At 35.6% G+C, this 16,312-nt stretch overlaps 4 protein-coding genes across 11 annotated transcripts; 2 read left to right on the top strand and 2 right to left on the bottom strand.

Annotated features, from left to right (window-relative positions):
* Positions 264 to 2,272, bottom strand: LOC109326194 (protein canopy-1). 2 transcript variants are annotated; one of them, XM_019558885.1, is made up of 9 exons: positions 2,135 to 2,271; positions 2,028 to 2,054; positions 1,856 to 1,935; positions 1,638 to 1,707; positions 1,501 to 1,558; positions 1,165 to 1,216; positions 981 to 1,005; positions 790 to 881; positions 264 to 574 (listed from the first exon to the last, which is right to left on the bottom strand). In XM_019558885.1, the coding sequence occupies exons 1-9, from the start codon at positions 2,231 to 2,233 to the stop codon at positions 526 to 528; spliced, it is 552 nt and encodes a 183-aa protein (XP_019414430.1). In that variant the 5' UTR covers positions 2,234 to 2,271; the 3' UTR covers positions 264 to 525. The 2 variants fall into 2 exon arrangements, with proteins under 2 accessions (XP_019414430.1, XP_019414431.1); XM_019558886.1 differs by lacking the exon at positions 2,028 to 2,054 and having other exon boundaries at positions 2,135 to 2,272.
* LOC109326974 (F-box/kelch-repeat protein At5g42350-like) lies at positions 3,186 to 5,712 on the top strand. 2 transcript variants are annotated; one of them, XM_019559930.1, is made up of 2 exons: positions 3,186 to 3,213; positions 3,599 to 5,712. In XM_019559930.1, exon 2 carries the CDS (start codon positions 3,666 to 3,668, stop codon positions 5,409 to 5,411), a length of 1,746 nt encoding a protein of 581 aa, XP_019415475.1. In that variant the 5' UTR covers positions 3,186 to 3,213; positions 3,599 to 3,665; the 3' UTR covers positions 5,412 to 5,712. The 2 variants fall into 2 exon arrangements, with proteins under 2 accessions (XP_019415475.1, XP_019415474.1); XM_019559929.1 differs by having other exon boundaries at positions 3,193 to 3,209; positions 3,591 to 5,712.
* LOC109327014 (U-box domain-containing protein 44-like) lies at positions 6,266 to 10,714 on the bottom strand. The gene is made up of 4 exons (XM_019559980.1): positions 10,596 to 10,714; positions 9,399 to 9,952; positions 8,984 to 9,293; positions 6,266 to 8,142 (listed from the first exon to the last, which is right to left on the bottom strand). The coding sequence occupies exons 2-4, from the start codon at positions 9,939 to 9,941 to the stop codon at positions 6,563 to 6,565; spliced, it is 2,433 nt and encodes an 810-aa protein (XP_019415525.1). The 5' UTR covers positions 9,942 to 9,952; positions 10,596 to 10,714; the 3' UTR covers positions 6,266 to 6,562.
* Positions 11,688 to 15,600, top strand: LOC109326705 (coiled-coil domain-containing protein 115). 6 transcript variants are annotated; one of them, XM_019559456.1, is made up of 8 exons: positions 11,702 to 11,841; positions 11,959 to 12,090; positions 12,364 to 12,481; positions 12,661 to 12,756; positions 14,558 to 14,592; positions 14,844 to 14,931; positions 15,058 to 15,168; positions 15,543 to 15,600. In XM_019559456.1, exons 1-7 carry the CDS (start codon positions 11,797 to 11,799, stop codon positions 15,150 to 15,152), a joined length of 609 nt encoding a protein of 202 aa, XP_019415001.1. In that variant the 5' UTR covers positions 11,702 to 11,796; the 3' UTR covers positions 15,153 to 15,168; positions 15,543 to 15,600. The 6 variants fall into 6 exon arrangements, with proteins under 6 accessions (XP_019414998.1, XP_019414997.1, XP_019415001.1 ...); XM_019559455.1 differs by lacking the exon at positions 14,558 to 14,592 and adding an exon at positions 13,149 to 13,183 and having other exon boundaries at positions 11,702 to 11,851; positions 11,969 to 12,090; XM_019559454.1 differs by lacking the exon at positions 14,558 to 14,592 and adding an exon at positions 13,149 to 13,183 and having other exon boundaries at positions 11,703 to 11,841.

Below are 16,312 nucleotides of genomic sequence, written 5' to 3'. Positions count from 1 at the left end.
CACCAAAATTCAACTCTCGAACTAGCCGTTAAAGGTGCATCGGACTACAAGTGTCAGCAAAAGGATGGAATTGATGTTGTGTATAAAATTATTTATGTGAAGTTAGCTGGGTATCTTTCCTTCTGGTGCTAATCCCACACGTTTCAAATGATTTCTGACATTCCCTTAGGTTTCCTTTTTCTACATAATAGATTACTCATGTTATGTAAATTCAATGACAATTTGTTCGGGACCTTGTATAAGTACCAATATCATTTCTTTACAGACGCAACAACTACGTGACTTACTAATTAATCAGGGTGAAACAAAAAACTTTAGAGTGCAGAGCTCAACACTACAGTCATAACTCAATCATTACATGATTAGTGTCCGATACAACACAGTTCAAAATGTTTGTTTTTGTAGTGAGCAAAGAAGGTCCTTCGAAGTACAACTAAAATAGGACATCATAAATTTTGTGATGCACTCTGACAAACTTTAATCGCTGAAAAGCAGATATTTCTGGCCACCATAATACCCACTATTTTAGAGCTCATCATTATCTTCATCATCAAGCTCTGCCTCATGCGATACACTGCATGAAAATGTGATCATTTTCAGTTATTTTCATATACTATCATTTCAAGAATGGCATAGATTACTAAATAATAGATATGAGATTTTGAAATATTCCAACTGTCTTCTCAAATTGGGGCAAATTACAAGAATCACCTTGTTTTAAACATCGATCAAGATTTTTATATCCCTCCTTAGGGTAAGATAAAATCTTACTATTATCTTTCAAATTACCTAGTCTGTCTGCAGTGCTTGCTCAAATCTTGACAAAGAACTTTGCTCACGCCTCCCACTTTAACAGATCCTTTCTTTATTAATTCCGACAACTGCAAGACTTGGCATCGTTAGCGATAATTCTTCATTACCATATATTGCAGATGCAAAGATAAAATGAACTTGAGATGAACCAGAACATGAAAGCTCACCTCATCTTCTGTTTCTTCAAGTAATCTGGTCATGGTGAACAGAGATGGTTAGTGCACAACTGCAGTACTCAGTTTCAAAAATAACTTGTCGAAAAAGCTAAAGGCAAAAGCTTTGATGCCATAAGTACTACCCCTTTTAAAAATTACAAGTAGAGTTAAAACACATGACTGGGTGGCTTCTTACCTTCCACAATACGATGATATGTCCTTGGAATACGCCTTAGCCTCTTGCTTATCTGAGAAGAAGAATAGTGTAGAGAAAACAATGATTGAAACCTTTAAATCTCTTACTTGCTAAAACATTCAACAAGGGAAGCATGACAATGCAACTGAAATAATTCACATATATTAGTCTGGTATAGTGCGAAGTGAACAACATGCGTTAAGGAATCCGAACCTTTGACCTTAATACTTGTACATGGTGAAATATGGAGTTGAAAACCAAACATTGACAATGTAACAGACAAATACATATATCTATTCCCCTGTGGTGGAAAGGTGTATGAAATAGATTACATACTTGATGTGAGGTTATCCCAGTTATCTACTTTGAACCATTTGTGAGTATTTTGATCTATCTGCAAAATGAATGATGAGTTGATAAGATAAAGATAAAGATAAGAAAAGAAAGGAGTGCAAATGAAAAAGAAGAAGGACCTTGAGTGTGTAGTCTTGCATCTTTTCACAAAGACCATCAAGGAGTTCAACCACTCTGAGCTCGCTAACCCTGTTATTAGATTCAGAGTTATGTATTGTATTTGAAATTGGATTGGATTGTGAAGTCATTATACTATTTAATCTTTTTCGGGATTTGTGGCTGCCGATACCGATGATGAAATTAAAAGAAGAAGAAGAAGATGTAAGCACATATGTACCTATAATCGATGAGTTTTCCTTGACGTTGACCTTTGGAGTCTAAGCGATGACGCATATCCAAGTGATTCCGAGGCCTCTCCTGTGGGAAAGAGAGTAAAGATGAATGGGAATTGGAATAATGAGAAGAAATAAAAAAGAAATAAAAAAGAAGAAGAAATGTGATGATGTTACATTGGAAAGGCCATTCTGAAGCTCACCCTGCAAAATCATAAATCATAAATAAGATGATGAAATGAATTGGAATTGGAATTGGAAATGGAATCGGAGATGTGGAATACCGCAACAGCTGTACAGGCTGCACATTTATCATCGATGGCATTGGAATATGACACTGCTAACATCATTGTTATTATTAACATTCCGATCAACCTCCTCATGTTTTCACCCTTACACACATAAACACAAACACACAAACCCTTTCCTCACTCCAATACCCGTATTATTAAGCATTAACGCAACACACCCAGCCCAACCCATCTTGGGCTATGTTTAATATCATACATAAAAGACCAATTTTAATATCATACATTTATATATTATTATATATCACATCCTCCATTTTAGATTTCACAATATTGTCTTTTAACATTTATTATATTCGAAATTCAGATTCATGATCCATTTATAACTAAGGATTTATTTGGGAGTTAAATTTTGGAGGATAAAAAAGTCTTAAAAATCATATCATAAATACATTTTATGTGTTTTTACTTTCTCATCCTTTCTTTTCTAAAATTCAACTCTGAAATTAACCAAAAACTCAGCATGAGCTACGGTCGTGTCACACATTGCATTACCCCACACGATTCATTAAACCACCCACCCACACCATTTTTCAATATTTTATTTGTTTGGGCCTATATTCATCGTTTTTTCTTTTTGGAGTTTTGCATATTTCTTTGTTTTTTTGCCTGAATTATCCCCACATTTTATCAATAAATTGTTTATTACACATTGCTGTAAAAAACTATAGAAGATGCATCTGCAATGGAGTTAGTACTTAGAAGGTAACCGTTGGACTTGAAACACAGACAAGAAACCGAAAGGTGTCTTTTATTTTTGGGGTCACATGCTGTTGCTTGATGAAGAAAGATAAAGTTACATATTTTATTCATTGCGTATTTGAGTGTCTCATTTTCTTATATTGTTACTTTTATGCCACTGTTCCATTTTCTCTTCCTTTTTCATTTTCCAGATTTATTGCTATAATAATTAATATTTCCTTTCCTTACTTATTATTAATTATTCATTTTTAATGAAATAAAATATAAAAAAATGAAAAGTAAAGTTGGTATAATAATAGGAGCGAGTATCTGAAATTCTGAATCCTCTTTCTGTGAATCACATTGCAGTGTAAGTAACTCTTCTCTTTTATCACTTTTTTCCTTTTCCCTCTTATACCCTTCTAATTTCAGTAATTTCTATTACTCTTTCCATTTTAGATTCGTTAATCATTTTATTCCTTCCTCACTCCTATTCTTTTATTTTTATCATTTCATTTTCATTTAATCGCCAATTTTCACCCTATGCTTTCACGGATCTGGATTCATTCATCACCCTTTTGCCACCAAATTTATCTTATTTCATTTTCATTTACTTGTAACGTTGATGAAGTTATGCAACCTTGTTTCATTTAACTGAAACTTTGATACTGTGTTGTGTTGCGTTACAATGGTTGTTTATGTTTCTATTATTTCATGATGCTTAAATCTAATTTATTGTTTTTGTTGATAGATCGAAAGAGAGAGTAAATTGCAAGATGTAAATGGGGTTTGTGTATTTCATTGTGAAGAATTAGTGAGCATAATAATGTTTTCAGAGAGATTAGGGTCAGAGGAAGCACTTTGTCACGATATTCAGAATCTGAGTGTGTCGAAGCGTCTCGTGAGGAGTGTTAGCCAGAAGTTGCGGAAGAGGAATAACAACAGAAGCGCATCGGAAGAAGATGATGATGGAAAGGGAGTTTCTTTAAGATGCTTAACTCTGTATGGTCGAGGTGGGGGATGCAAGGTAGGCGCTGACACGAGTGATGAACACGGTGATTCGAGTGGTAGAAGGAGATCTAGTGCCAGTGAAGAAGGCAAGGGATATAGACCAATTCGCGGCGCTGACGAAATTGCTGTCGAATGTTTCTCGTATGGGGTGAAGGACCGGTTTTGTAGGGGACAACACAACAGAAAGAGTTCAGAACTTGAAGAGTTGATAATGAGTAGTAGAATGCATATGTTTCTTCCTGATGATATTCTTGAAATGTGCTTGGTTCGGCTCCCGCTGACAAGTCTCATGAATGCTCGCCTCGTGTGCAAGACGTGGAGGTCCTTGACTACCACCCCTAGGTTCCTCCAAATGAGAAGGGAGGGGTTGTATCAAAACCCATGGTTGTTTCTATTTGGTGTTGTTAAAGATGGTTTTTGCTCTGGTGAGATACATGCACTGGATGTGTGTCTGAATCAATGGCATAGGTTGGAGGCTGGTTTTCTCAAAGGGAGGTTCTTCTTCTCTGTGGCTAGCATACAGGACGATATCTTCATTGTTGGAGGATGTTCTAGTTTGACTAACTTTGGGAATCTGGATAGGAGCTCATTCAAGACACACAAAGGGGTGGTGGCATTTAGTCCCTTGACAAAATCTTGGCGGAAAGTACCATCTATGAAATATGCTAGATCAGTTCCTTTATTAGGAGTCTTTGAGGTCAGCTTGGATTTTCCAACTTGCCAAGGTCATCAAAGCCGCCTGGATAGACGTTCTCCGAGATCAAGGATTGGTGGGATTTCAGAGGTCTATGAGGATCCTCATAAGCTTTCAGTAAGGCGTCCTTCCAGATCTGCTCTCAATGAGAGCGAAGCTTCGTCCTTACCCAGTAGAAAGGCGTACAAATTCCTTAGGCAACGAAGTGATCAGCCAAGCTCAAAGGGTGGTAAAAGATTTGTGTTGATAGCTGTAGGAGGTCTGGGATCTTGGGATGAGCCTCTGGACTCTGGAGAAGTGTATGATTCTGTATCAAATAAATGGACTGAAATTCAGAGATTACCTTTTGATTTTGGGGTTGCTTGTTCTGGAACTGTTTGTGGGAGAATGTTTTATGTTTATTCTGAGATGGACAAGCTTGCAGCATATGACATAGAACGGGGATTCTGGATTGCAATTCAAACCACTCCTTTCCCACCTCATGTACATGAATACTACCCCAAACTTGTATCTTGTAATGGCCGTCTTTTAATGCCTTCAGTGTCCTGGTGTGAAGGGGATGGTCAAATTGGGCAACGAAACAAGGCTGTTAGAAAATTATGGGAGTTAGATCTCAAGTATCTTACCTGGACCGAGGTCTCAGTGCACCCTGATGCCCCAATGGACTGGAATGCAGTTTTTGTGGCAGACAAGAACATGATTTTTGGGGTAGAGATGTTCAAAATATTTGGTCAGGTGTTGGATTTTTTCACTGTATGTGATGTGTCTGATATGGCAAAATGGAACCATATTTCAAGGAATCATGCTACTCAAGAGCTGGATGCTTCTTCGTGCTTTACCAAATCTGTGGCAGTGCTACATCTTTGAAATCATTGTGCATGTATGCTGAACAACAAGAATCTCAAATCTTACTGCTACGCCCTTTGTTATTTTGAGGTGAAACATGACCAGTAAATCCCCCTTTGTAATTGCTGCATGTATATTCAGGAAAGTCTTCTGAACTCTGCGGGTCTCAATTTCAGGTTTCTCATGTACCTTACTTAATTCATTTCACAACAATCATAAAATTTTAATTTCATCATGACTTTGCATTTATATTATTCCTGCTGCTGTCAATTGAGTTTCTGGAATTATGCACTTGTAACTTGGATTCTTCTCACACTTTTCATGCCCTGGCCTTCTACCTATAAATTATTACTTCACTAATCATATTCCTTACTAATTTGGTATATGGCTCCCTGCAATCCAAGTGCTTTTAGATCCACGGATTAGATATTCTTATATAAATGATGCCATGAAGAGCTCGAAGGCTCAAGTGCTCCCTAAACGACTTTTAATTTTGGCCATCCATGTATGATAGTATAGTTATGACTTATGATTCATTGTTCTAACTATTCAATTAACTCATTATTCTCTTGTCTTGGGTAGGCAACCCTTGTGCTTGTTTAATACAATTTTGCTTATCGATTTTTTTAACTCAGTACACATGCACAAACGATCCACGGATTAGATACAATCACTTTGATGACATAAACCAGTATATGATATACAACTATAACTTCATTATTTTCATCTAGTTTTGCAAACCCAAAATCTCATTGGAATTTGAGGAGCTTAATAAGCATCCATCATTTATAGTATTTTCATACCACAAGTGCAATTATTTCATCATTGAAAATATGTGCAAAATTTCGTGATAAAAGTTAAAAGAAATAAAATCATTTAAACTTTAAAAGAATTAGTGATCCATTTTTCTTCCTCAAGGATTACAAGAAAAGTGCAGACATATCAATAGTATCAATTACAATTCTGGGTACAACATGTAATGCACAGTCCATAAAATAGGGGCAAAAAAGACAAGAAATCATGGCCAACAAATGAACATGAACACTCGCCCCTAAAAGAATACACATAGCAGATTACAATCATACAAACAATCCAAAAGTGTTTGGAACAACAGAAAATTACATACAAATTTCTATAAATACCAACTTGACATTGAAGCAGCTACAACAGGTCTAGGAGGTCATCACATTTGGAAAGATTCCAGAGAAGTTGGGTATCTTATCAACATGCTTGAGTGCGCGCTCGGCAATCTGCCTAGTTCTATAGTCACCATGCTGAAAAGCATCCACAAGTGCAGTACTCACATTTTGAGCTCCGGACACCACATATGCTATATCTTCGGTTCGCAGTAGTCTCTCCACTGCCCAAACTCCCCTCCTCCTCAAATTTTCTGTCCTTTTCTCAATTAACACATCAAGTATAGGCTGCACTCCTTCTTTTTCACACAGCACCAATACACCTTGCTCAATAACCACACCATCTTCTATTAAAGTAGACAAAGCTGCAAGTGCTGCCTCAACCACCTTCACATTTGTGTGGTCCAGTACAGCTATTAACTTACCGACTGCCCGCCCTTCTAAAAGACAAAATGTTTCTTTTAAAGAACATATCCCTCGGTGGATCCTACACATTCCAGTTATCACCTGCTGTTTGCCGAAGCATGTAAAGATTGAAGCGCAAACACCTGGCGATGGTAACTCGGGTATTTTTGTTAGATTTTGTGACTGTAGCGATAAATTCTCCAGAGCTGTAGCGGAAACCATCTGTACATTATCAAGTCCATTGGCCTGAAGCAGTTCGATAAACAGTGCAGCAAGATTGTGATCCCGGCAGAGTGCAAGGGCATCAGGTTCATCACCCAAGACATATGTAACCCTTGCAAGAACCTTCACCAGTCCTTCAAGAAACGGCGTTATGAAACGACTGCCTCTGATCTCTCCCTTCCTGATGGCAATCACCCTAGATATGATCGTCTGAAAAGCACCATCGTCTAGCAGCTGTCTCGTGAGGCTCAAATCCCTCTCGGGTAGATCAGCTAGAAGGCCAACAGCTGCTGCTTGCTCTTCAGTGATTCCTGTATTTTCTGATAAGACTCTAATTAGACTACCAAGCTGTCCAACTGAGCCACGCAATGCATCAGCTAGTTCCTGACTCATGTGGGGTGATAGATTCTGAAGAAGTTTTATTGAGGCTATGCGTAAATCTCTTTGCGATGCCTCAATGAATTGAACTAGACTGATAGTGGCACCAGAGCTTTTGATAGCAGCAATAACACTCACAACTGTAGTTTGAGAATTCGTAAGCCCAACGAGAACTTGGAGAAGTTTGCCCTGAATTGCTGGACCAGTGTTGCTTATAAGATAGAGTAGGTTATGCACTATGACCTCTGAGACCAGAGTTTGGTGATCAGGTCCAAACGGAATAGAATCGAAGTCTTCCCCTGAGTTCACGACACTGGCGAGAATTGTAGCAGAGACCTCTTTTAATCGTGTCGGAAGCTGATTAGGACCCACTGCAAAAAGGTCATTGACAAGAGGGGAAAGAATTCCAGCCTCTATTAAAATCTTTGCGCTTGGCCCACATGATATCTGATTTAGTGCCTTCAGTGCAGCTTCTCTTGACTGCATATTACCACTTTTCATTATATTGATCAAAGATGAACCCACAGTTCTTGCAACAAGGACTTTAACATCATTGTCCAAAACCAGCTCACCAAGGTATCCAGCCATGGCCAGTTTGGTTTCTGGTGGACCTGTAAACAAATATGAAAATGGCTTGATATCTTCATAGAAATATGGTGTTCTACTAGCAAATAACAAATCGCGACCCCTAATATCGGGGGTTGATAACGTGAATACACTTGAATTCCCCTCATAATGCAAGTTTATCTAGTGCTACATTCTCAAATACTTCCCTGCAATTGTCTTTTCTAGTTTTTGGTACACATTTTTTCTAATTGCTTGCACCATCCATTAGCTCAGGGTCTCTATCTTAGGCCCCATTTACTGCTGGAAAATCGACATATTTCAAAAGAAAAGGAAAGAGGGTCATTTGTATCTTGGTGCGGAAAACATTTCATTATTGTTAAGGAAAGCATTTTGATCTGTTAAGTGTGACAACCATAAAAACTCAATTGTTAAAATCCTATTCAGTAGGGAAAGTGACTTTCAATTTTTAGACGTGGAAAGTATTTTACAACAGTAAACTACAAGATGGTATAAAAAAAGTCTTCAACTGAAAGTATTTTCTACCAGGAAATATCTTTAATAAGCTATTTTCCACTGAGAAGATATTCCACTATCAGGCGTAAAAGGAGAAAGAATAAGAACAATATAAAGATATCAATCTTTAGTTTGAGTTTGAAGCTTCTTAACATTTTATAAAAATATGTTATTTATTTCATGTGATCCTTGAAATATTCATCCAAGAAAAACAAATTTTGTCTTAACCCTCTAAACTATTCCAAAAAAAGGAAAACATGCACACCATTTTTACAATTGCATATGCTGGTTCAACATATTAATATAAAACAGTGAGCAAATTAGTCATATGACATGAGTATGATGTGAAATAAGTTATAGTCGTTTTAGCACCTTCAAGAAGTTGGGTCAGAAGAGGCTGCAATTTTCCATTTTCAGCCATTTGCTGCACATTATTCTCGCACTTCTCCAGATTCTCTAATGTTTTATCAGCCTTTTCAACAGTGGAAAGATCTTCAGAATTGCTGTTAGTCATTCCAACTAATATAAGAATAGCTCCATTTATTGAACCAATCTTCTCACATAGGGCTTCAGACTTAGAGAGCTCATAAAGCAAAGAAACAGCTTCCTCTCTTTCTTTAGAAAGCTCGTGGTTAAGAAATTTTACTATTGTACGCACAATGTCGCCTTCCGCCAACATTTCCTTTGAAGCAAAGAGAAAATGTTAACATGAATCTCCAAAGGCATACTGATGATACCAAAAAAACTATAGAGGATATTAAAATATAACCAGCAAACCTATGACAACCTTATTCTCATCGTCTTCCTCTACCACAACTCTAAGGGTTTCCAAAGCTCTACAACGAATCTTACGGCTACTACTCTTCAGCATGTCAACTATCATCGGTATAAGGCCTGCTTGGCGGACAATATGCTTATTTGACCGGTTTCTTTTGCAGATATGCTGGACATACTTCAAGGCCTGAAGAGTTTCATTTTCTGGACTCCCCGTATTCAAGGAGCGGCGAGCCATATCCAGCTGCGCAGCTTCATTCCTGACAGTCCACTCTTCAATGGTGTTACGCAAAGCCATACTTGGATTCAGTTCTGTGCTTTTTAATTCCTGGAGAGTTAAAGGGCAAACCAGTTTCCGTCCACTCTCCCTGCATTCCTTGAACCATTTCTCAATTGCTTCACGTTCAAAAGTCTGTCCATTTTCTAAAGCAACAGGATCGCACATAAGTTGCTTCGTGAGAGGACACACGAAAGCATCGTACATAGGCTCAATGTGCAACCTATCAAAAAGGTCATCCGACTGGCTGCCACTTCCATCCCAGCTCGAAACCATCATATATTAGTTATCTATAGAGAAGAAGAACATAACATTAAGGCATATGTAAATACGGCATTTCGTGACAGCAACAGAGTAGACAAGCTTGCTTACAGTAATGGCATTTCACAATAGCAACAAAGTAGACAAAGAACACATAGAACTAATGTAAATATGTATCTTCTACTGTGAACCTGCAGAGTCGGGGTTAGCGGAATAAAGCATTGAAATGCAAGAAAAGTATGAGCAGCTCAAATTGCAACCAGAAATCAATTATGACAAAAAAATGAATCATTTTATAAGCTAAAAACAAGAGTGGAGCTTGTAGAACTAGTGTAATTGTGAATCAAATGAAGTCAAAAATGCTCTGATGTAACAAACTGATTAATAATTTATCCAATGCAATGATAATCAAATTAGACAAGAGTGGCAATGACCCAGTATCAATAGTTAAGAATCATATCATAAAGATATCTCATACTCTCATTTAATTTAAATAGTTCACCTTAATTTCATTTAAATTATGTCAGCAATTGAGGGGGTGTTTTGAGCAATTCAACTAAATCAAAAATAGAAACTTTATAGTTTGGTGATGATTAAATAAAATAGACTTCATTCTAGGACGAATAAAAAAAATTGAAAACAAGCTTGGTAATGAATAAGAAGGGAACCAACCTGTTCCCAAGTTGTAGAAGCAGCAAAAATAGAATCCCAAGTTTTAAACTTTATAGTTTGAAAATTAAAGAAAAGGGTGTTGTAGAAAATTTGATTGGCATGGGAAAGGTTCGAAATTGAAGCAGAGAAAGAGGAAGTGAAGTTGAGTTGAGAGATAGAGAAGGAGAGTTCAGAAGAAGCACCAACTAATGAAAGCAGAATCAACTATGATTGCTTTTCCATATAAAATAAGAGTTTTTTAGATCAACACATTTTCTACTATTGATTGTAATACTTTAAAAGTCAACACTAATTAAGTTAACATATGAATGGCGAGAACTTACTGACAATGTAAAAAACACTTACATTATATATTGATATTAAATCCATAAATTAATTTAATTAAAATTTAAAAATATCCAGCTAGAAAGGTTGACTGTGTGGGAAAAGTCATGACATAATTAAAATTTAATTGTATATTTTTATTAATTAATGTTAATATTAGTATTCATCTATTATTATATGGAGGCACACAATTGAATAGTATAACACTTCTGTTTATTAAATGTTAATTATTGATACCCAGTCATTGCAAATTTCTGTGAACACTGATAGGAAAAAAACTAATTTTTGTTATTTTATGTATATTTTTTGTCTTATCAAGTATAATTCAGAGTAAAATCAACGTTTCATTTTATTTTCCATTACCCAACCTACTATAATATATGTACCAAAAAAGTATTCATATGAAGAGTTATTTAAAATTAAGAATGTAAATCTGTAACAAACTTTAGAATGAAATATAACATTTATAACATGTAAAAACTACTCATATGAAGAAATTTAAAGATAGATAAAGAAGTGAAAATGCGTGTCAACATGAAAACATGCTAGTTTATAGTAATTTTTATTTCATAACTTACATCTTGTTATATATATAAAATTAAATATATTATTCCAAATTTATATTTTTTTATGTTTTAGTTTATATGATTTTTATTAGTCTATAATATTACATTTGTCCATTGAATAAAAAAAAATGAAGGGGCAGTAAAAAAAATAAAGAGTCCTTATAAAAGTAGTGAAAGGAATTTCCTGAATAACAATATTTAAGTTTCCAAAAATGAGAGAAATAGAATGACATATTGGTGACGTCAGATTCAGAAACGTGATAAGTGATAGATCGGTGTGCGAAGAAGAAGAAGAAACTCTATTCGATTTAATGGCGGAACAAGAGTATCAGATTCAAAATGAAGAGAATGAAGAAAATGAAGAGAATGAAGAAAATGAAGAGAATGAAGAAAATGAAGAGAATGAAGAAAATGAAGAGAATGAAGAAAATGAAGAGAATGAAGAAAATGAAGAGAATGAAGAAAATGAAGAGAATGAAGAAAATGAAGAGCAACTACTACGTCTTCAATCTCTACCTCAAAATGACAAACTTGTTTTGCAATTTATGGATTCATTGCATAACTACCTCTCCCTTTTCGATGCTTTATCTTCCACACTTCGACAGGTATAACTATATAACCTAATTTCAATTTCATTATCATTAATTCATTATGCATTCTTCACTTCGATTCTCTAATTCAATTTCATTTTATGATCTCTTCATTCCATTGGATTATTACTTTGTATATATAATATAATCACCAAACCTTCAATTTAAATAATAGTCTCACCAGTTCGGACTTGAAACAGATTTAACACTATTTTTCATTTTCAAGGCCTTAATCGATGACACTGTTATCTTTGTTTAAATTTGTACTAATCTTTAATACACTGTCAGGGATGGTTCGACTTAGCAAGTGCTCGTCATTTAATGGGTGCTTCACGGATTAATAGTCGTTTATTGGACCTCAATTTTCATTCAGCATCTACAACTTTTAAGATAACCGATTATGATGGTAAAATCTTCTATTTTACACTAAATTGCGTTTTTGTAACTTGTAACCACTCAATGTTACTTCTATACTTTTGTGTTTCTAGTGTGCTGTCATGTTTTCACTTGCATTTTAATTATTCCTCATTGTAATGGGTATTGTATTAACTTAGATGGAACCACTCTCTTTGAACTATTGAATAGGTACACAACCTTCCTTCACCCTGCGTAAATGGATATCCTCTGAACATGAAAGTGCTCAATTCGAAGACGAGAATAAACAGTCACAAGATAACAATGGTATGAAATCCTCTGCTATTGTTTCCTCCTCCCTGTGCGTGAAATAAATGATCTGCTTTTCCTCATTGACCATAGGTACTCTAAAAGGGGGAAGTTTAGTATTGAGCATTTTTATTTGTGGCCTAGTACACGAGGCTCCCACTTAGTAGGGTATGGGGAGGGTAGATGTATGCAACCTTACCCCCGCAACCTGAGTACTTAGCATAATGCAATTTTTTCTCTAGACTTAAGCATACTCTAATTTAAGCATCATGTTCGGTAAATCCTGAAATTAAACATATGCATCAGGGCAAACTTTTGTTTCATTTTTAATCTGGTTCTGCTGCTATATGCTTTAAGTAGCATGTTAGCAGTTTCTCATTTTCTTATAAATTTGGTTGTACAAATTGCAGAGGTGACCATTGCAAAACTTTCCAATGATGAACAAGTAAGTATTGTACAAATACTAGCACTTTCTCTTATTAGTATACATTTTCAGTTTATATTGACAAGAAATTCTTATATTAACACAACCATTACAAGTATGCTTTCTAGCATTGAATTTGCTAATGTCATTGCTATCGTGGATACATATGGTGAAGAACTTGTCGAATTGGATATTTCAAGCATTTTCTTAGCATAACTATCTGCAACTACTACGTCTTCAATCTCTACCTCAAAATGACAAACTTGTTTTGCAATTTATGGATTCATTGCATAACTACCTCTCCCTTTTCGATGCTTTATCTTCCACACTTCGACAGGTATAACTATATAACCTAATTTCAATTTCATTATCATTAATTCATTATGCATTCTTCACTTCGATTCTCTAATTCAATTTCATTTTATGATCTCTTCATTCCATTGGATTATTACTTTGTATATATAATATAATCACCAAACCTTCAATTTAAATAATAGTCTCACCAGTTCGGACTTGAAACAGATTTAACACTATTTTTCATTTTCAAGGCCTTAATCGATGACACTGTTATCTTTGTTTAAATTTGTACTAATCTTTAATACACTGTCAGGGATGGTTCGACTTAGCAAGTGCTCGTCATTTAATGGGTGCTTCACGGATTAATAGTCGTTTATTGGACCTCAATTTTCATTCAGCATCTACAACTTTTAAGATAACCGATTATGATGGTAAAATCTTCTATTTTACACTAAATTGCGTTTTTGTAACTTGTAACCACTCAATGTTACTTCTATACTTTTGTGTTTCTAGTGTGCTGTCATGTTTTCACTTGCATTTTAATTATTCCTCATTGTAATGGGTATTGTATTAACTTAGATGGAACCACTCTCTTTGAACTATTGAATAGGTACACAACCTTCCTTCACCCTGCGTAAATGGATATCCTCTGAACATGAAAGTGCTCAATTCGAAGACGAGAATAAACAGTCACAAGATAACAATGGTATGAAATCCTCTGCTATTGTTTCCTCCTCCCTGTGCGTGAAATAAATGATCTGCTTTTCCTCATTGACCATAGGTACTCTAAAAGGGGGAAGTTTAGTATTGAGCATTTTTATTTGTGGCCTAGTACACGAGGCTCCCACTTAGTAGGGTATGGGGAGGGTAGATGTATGCAACCTTACCCCCGCAACCTGAGTACTTAGCATAATGCAATTTTTTCTCTAGACTTAAGCATACTCTAATTTAAGCATCATGTTCGGTAAATCCTGAAATTAAACATATGCATCAGGGCAAACTTTTGTTTCATTTTTAATCTGGTTCTGCTGCTATATGCTTTAAGTAGCATGTTAGCAGTTTCTCATTTTCTTATAAATTTGGTTGTACAAATTGCAGAGGTGACCATTGCAAAACTTTCCAATGATGAACAAGTAAGTATTGTACAAATACTAGCACTTTCTCTTATTAGTATACATTTTCAGTTTATATTGACAAGAAATTCTTATATTAACACAACCATTACAAGTATGCTTTCTAGCATTGAATTTGCTAATGTCATTGCTATCGTGGATACATATGGTGAAGAACTTGTCGAATTGGATATTTCAAGCATTTTCTTAGCATAACTATCTGAACCATCAATTGAGTTCGTATATACATGTTCTTTGTGATTTTTTTATAGGTTCAAAAAGAGCGAGCCAAATCTTTGTCAGTTTTTGGAATTTTTATTTCCCCGAAGCTTCGAGACAGTCAGCTATCATTTGAGAAAGGTGGATAACAGAACTCAGGATCTTAATATTCCTCACTTTCTCTGTACACATGGTTTTTGTCATCTGTTTACACATTTATACTGACAGCTGTGATATAACACATTCTTCAATTGAAATTCTTTTCAGCCCTGGAGACACTGGTAGAAATAGCGAATGTGAGATCATCATTGCTATATTCTTTTCACCAACTTCATCAAGAGGTGGAAGATACCAAAGAATGAATATTGATTCTGCCAGGTATTGGTAGCTTTGTCTCCCTCTACTTGCTCTTGATAAAAATAGAGTTTTGCATAGGAACTAGGCATGCCATTGTATAACATCGGGGGTCTGGTTGTTAGATGCGAACATTGAATTTAAATATGTATTATACCTTAGGGGATCAGAATCAGAATGTATTATAGTGCTATTCTTAATCAAAAAAAATGGAAGTAACTCATTAACTTGGTATCACCAATTTCAAAGACCATGGGAGGTGAAATTTTTATTTTTCCCCTTGTAGAGTGACAACCTTTGGCTTAGAAGTTATTGAGTGAATTAGTAAGTATTAAATGAGGAACTGGCAAGGAAAAATATTTTTTTCCGGTTTAACATGTGATTAATTTCTTGTACAGGCTTCCAGAACTGCATGTTATGTGATAATCTGATTACCGTATTTGGGACCAAGCATTGCAAAACTTTGGCATTCATTTTATTGATTTATTAGAAGACAATGAAAAGCTCCCAGTGCTGATTTCATTTTGTACCTCCAGTGTGCGAGCACCTTGGCACTTTGTACGCCTTGATTTTTGTACATTTCCCATTTAGAAACATAGTTATATGAGAGTTTTGATAGGCTATCAGCTTGGAAGAGGCTCTGATTTCTAATATCTGGATTATAGTGATGAACTGATGCCTAGTAATAATATTAAGGAGTGATCAGTCAAGTGGCTCGGAATCAGTTTATAGATCTAAACTGATTTCTAATAATTTGTCTACGAGTTGAATTTTAGAGGGGAAGGAAGAGAAAAAGAATGCCTGAAAGCTTTGATATACACTTGGAAGGGTTTCAAAGCTAACTCACAAATGTATTTCATAGCTCTTAAACTTTCATTTTCCTTCTAAAACTCAACTCACTAACGAACCTAACAAGTGCTTAAAACTGTTAGAAAACTGGTTTGTTGTTTTTTTTTGGGATCCAAACTGGTTTTTGATCCAATTAAAACTCAGCCCTGAATGGTTCGCAGAACAGGATTGGTCAAAGAACTGAAAGCAGTTCATATTGAGAAATCAAACCATATTACCAGTTCAATTAGGTTTCCTATGTCAATCCAACTTATAATGAATTGATATGCATAGAAAGGAGCCATAGGAACTGCCTCATTCATACACTTACACGTCTAAT

The sequence above is a fragment of the Lupinus angustifolius genome, chromosome LG14 (assembly GCF_001865875.1).
Source record: "Lupinus angustifolius cultivar Tanjil chromosome LG14, LupAngTanjil_v1.0, whole genome shotgun sequence".
In the NCBI taxonomy this organism is placed as follows: Eukaryota; Viridiplantae; Streptophyta; class Magnoliopsida; order Fabales; family Fabaceae; genus Lupinus; species Lupinus angustifolius.
Note: the sequence above shows the minus strand (reverse complement) of the source record. Positions and strands in the feature narration are given on the sequence as shown.

Excerpts from the sequence above, each read along its gene's own strand:
- LOC109326194 (XM_019558885.1), bottom strand. The coding sequence starts at position 2,233 with ATGAGGAGGTTGATCGGAATGTTAATAATAACAATGATGTTAGCAGTG. Across the intron at positions 1,708-1,855 it reads GGAAAACTCATCGATTATAG|GGTTAGCGAGCTCAGAGTGG; the intron begins GTACATATGTGC and ends ATCTAATAACAG. Across the intron at positions 1,559-1,637 it reads TGCAAGACTACACACTCAAG|ATAGATCAAAATACTCACAA; the intron begins GTCCTTCTTCTT and ends TTCATTTTGCAG.
- LOC109326974 (XM_019559930.1), top strand. The coding sequence starts at position 3,666 with ATGTTTTCAGAGAGATTAGGGTCAGAGGAAGCACTTTGTCACGATATT.
- LOC109327014 (XM_019559980.1), bottom strand. The coding sequence starts at position 9,941 with ATGATGGTTTCGAGCTGGGATGGAAGTGGCAGCCAGTCGGATGACCTT. Across the intron at positions 9,294-9,398 it reads AGGAAGACGATGAGAATAAG|GAAATGTTGGCGGAAGGCGA; the intron begins GTTGTCATAGGT and ends TTTGCTTCAAAG. Across the intron at positions 8,143-8,983 it reads TCTGACCCAACTTCTTGAAG|GTCCACCAGAAACCAAACTG; the intron begins GTGCTAAAACGA and ends ATTTGTTTACAG.
- LOC109326705 (XM_019559453.1), top strand. The coding sequence starts at position 11,797 with ATGGCGGAACAAGAGTATCAGATTCAAAATGAAGAGAATGAAGAAAAT. Across the intron at positions 12,482-12,660 it reads TAAGATAACCGATTATGATG|GTACACAACCTTCCTTCACC; the intron begins GTAAAATCTTCT and ends ACTATTGAATAG. Across the intron at positions 12,757-14,557 it reads ACAGTCACAAGATAACAATG|AGGTGACCATTGCAAAACTT; the intron begins GTATGAAATCCT and ends TACAAATTGCAG.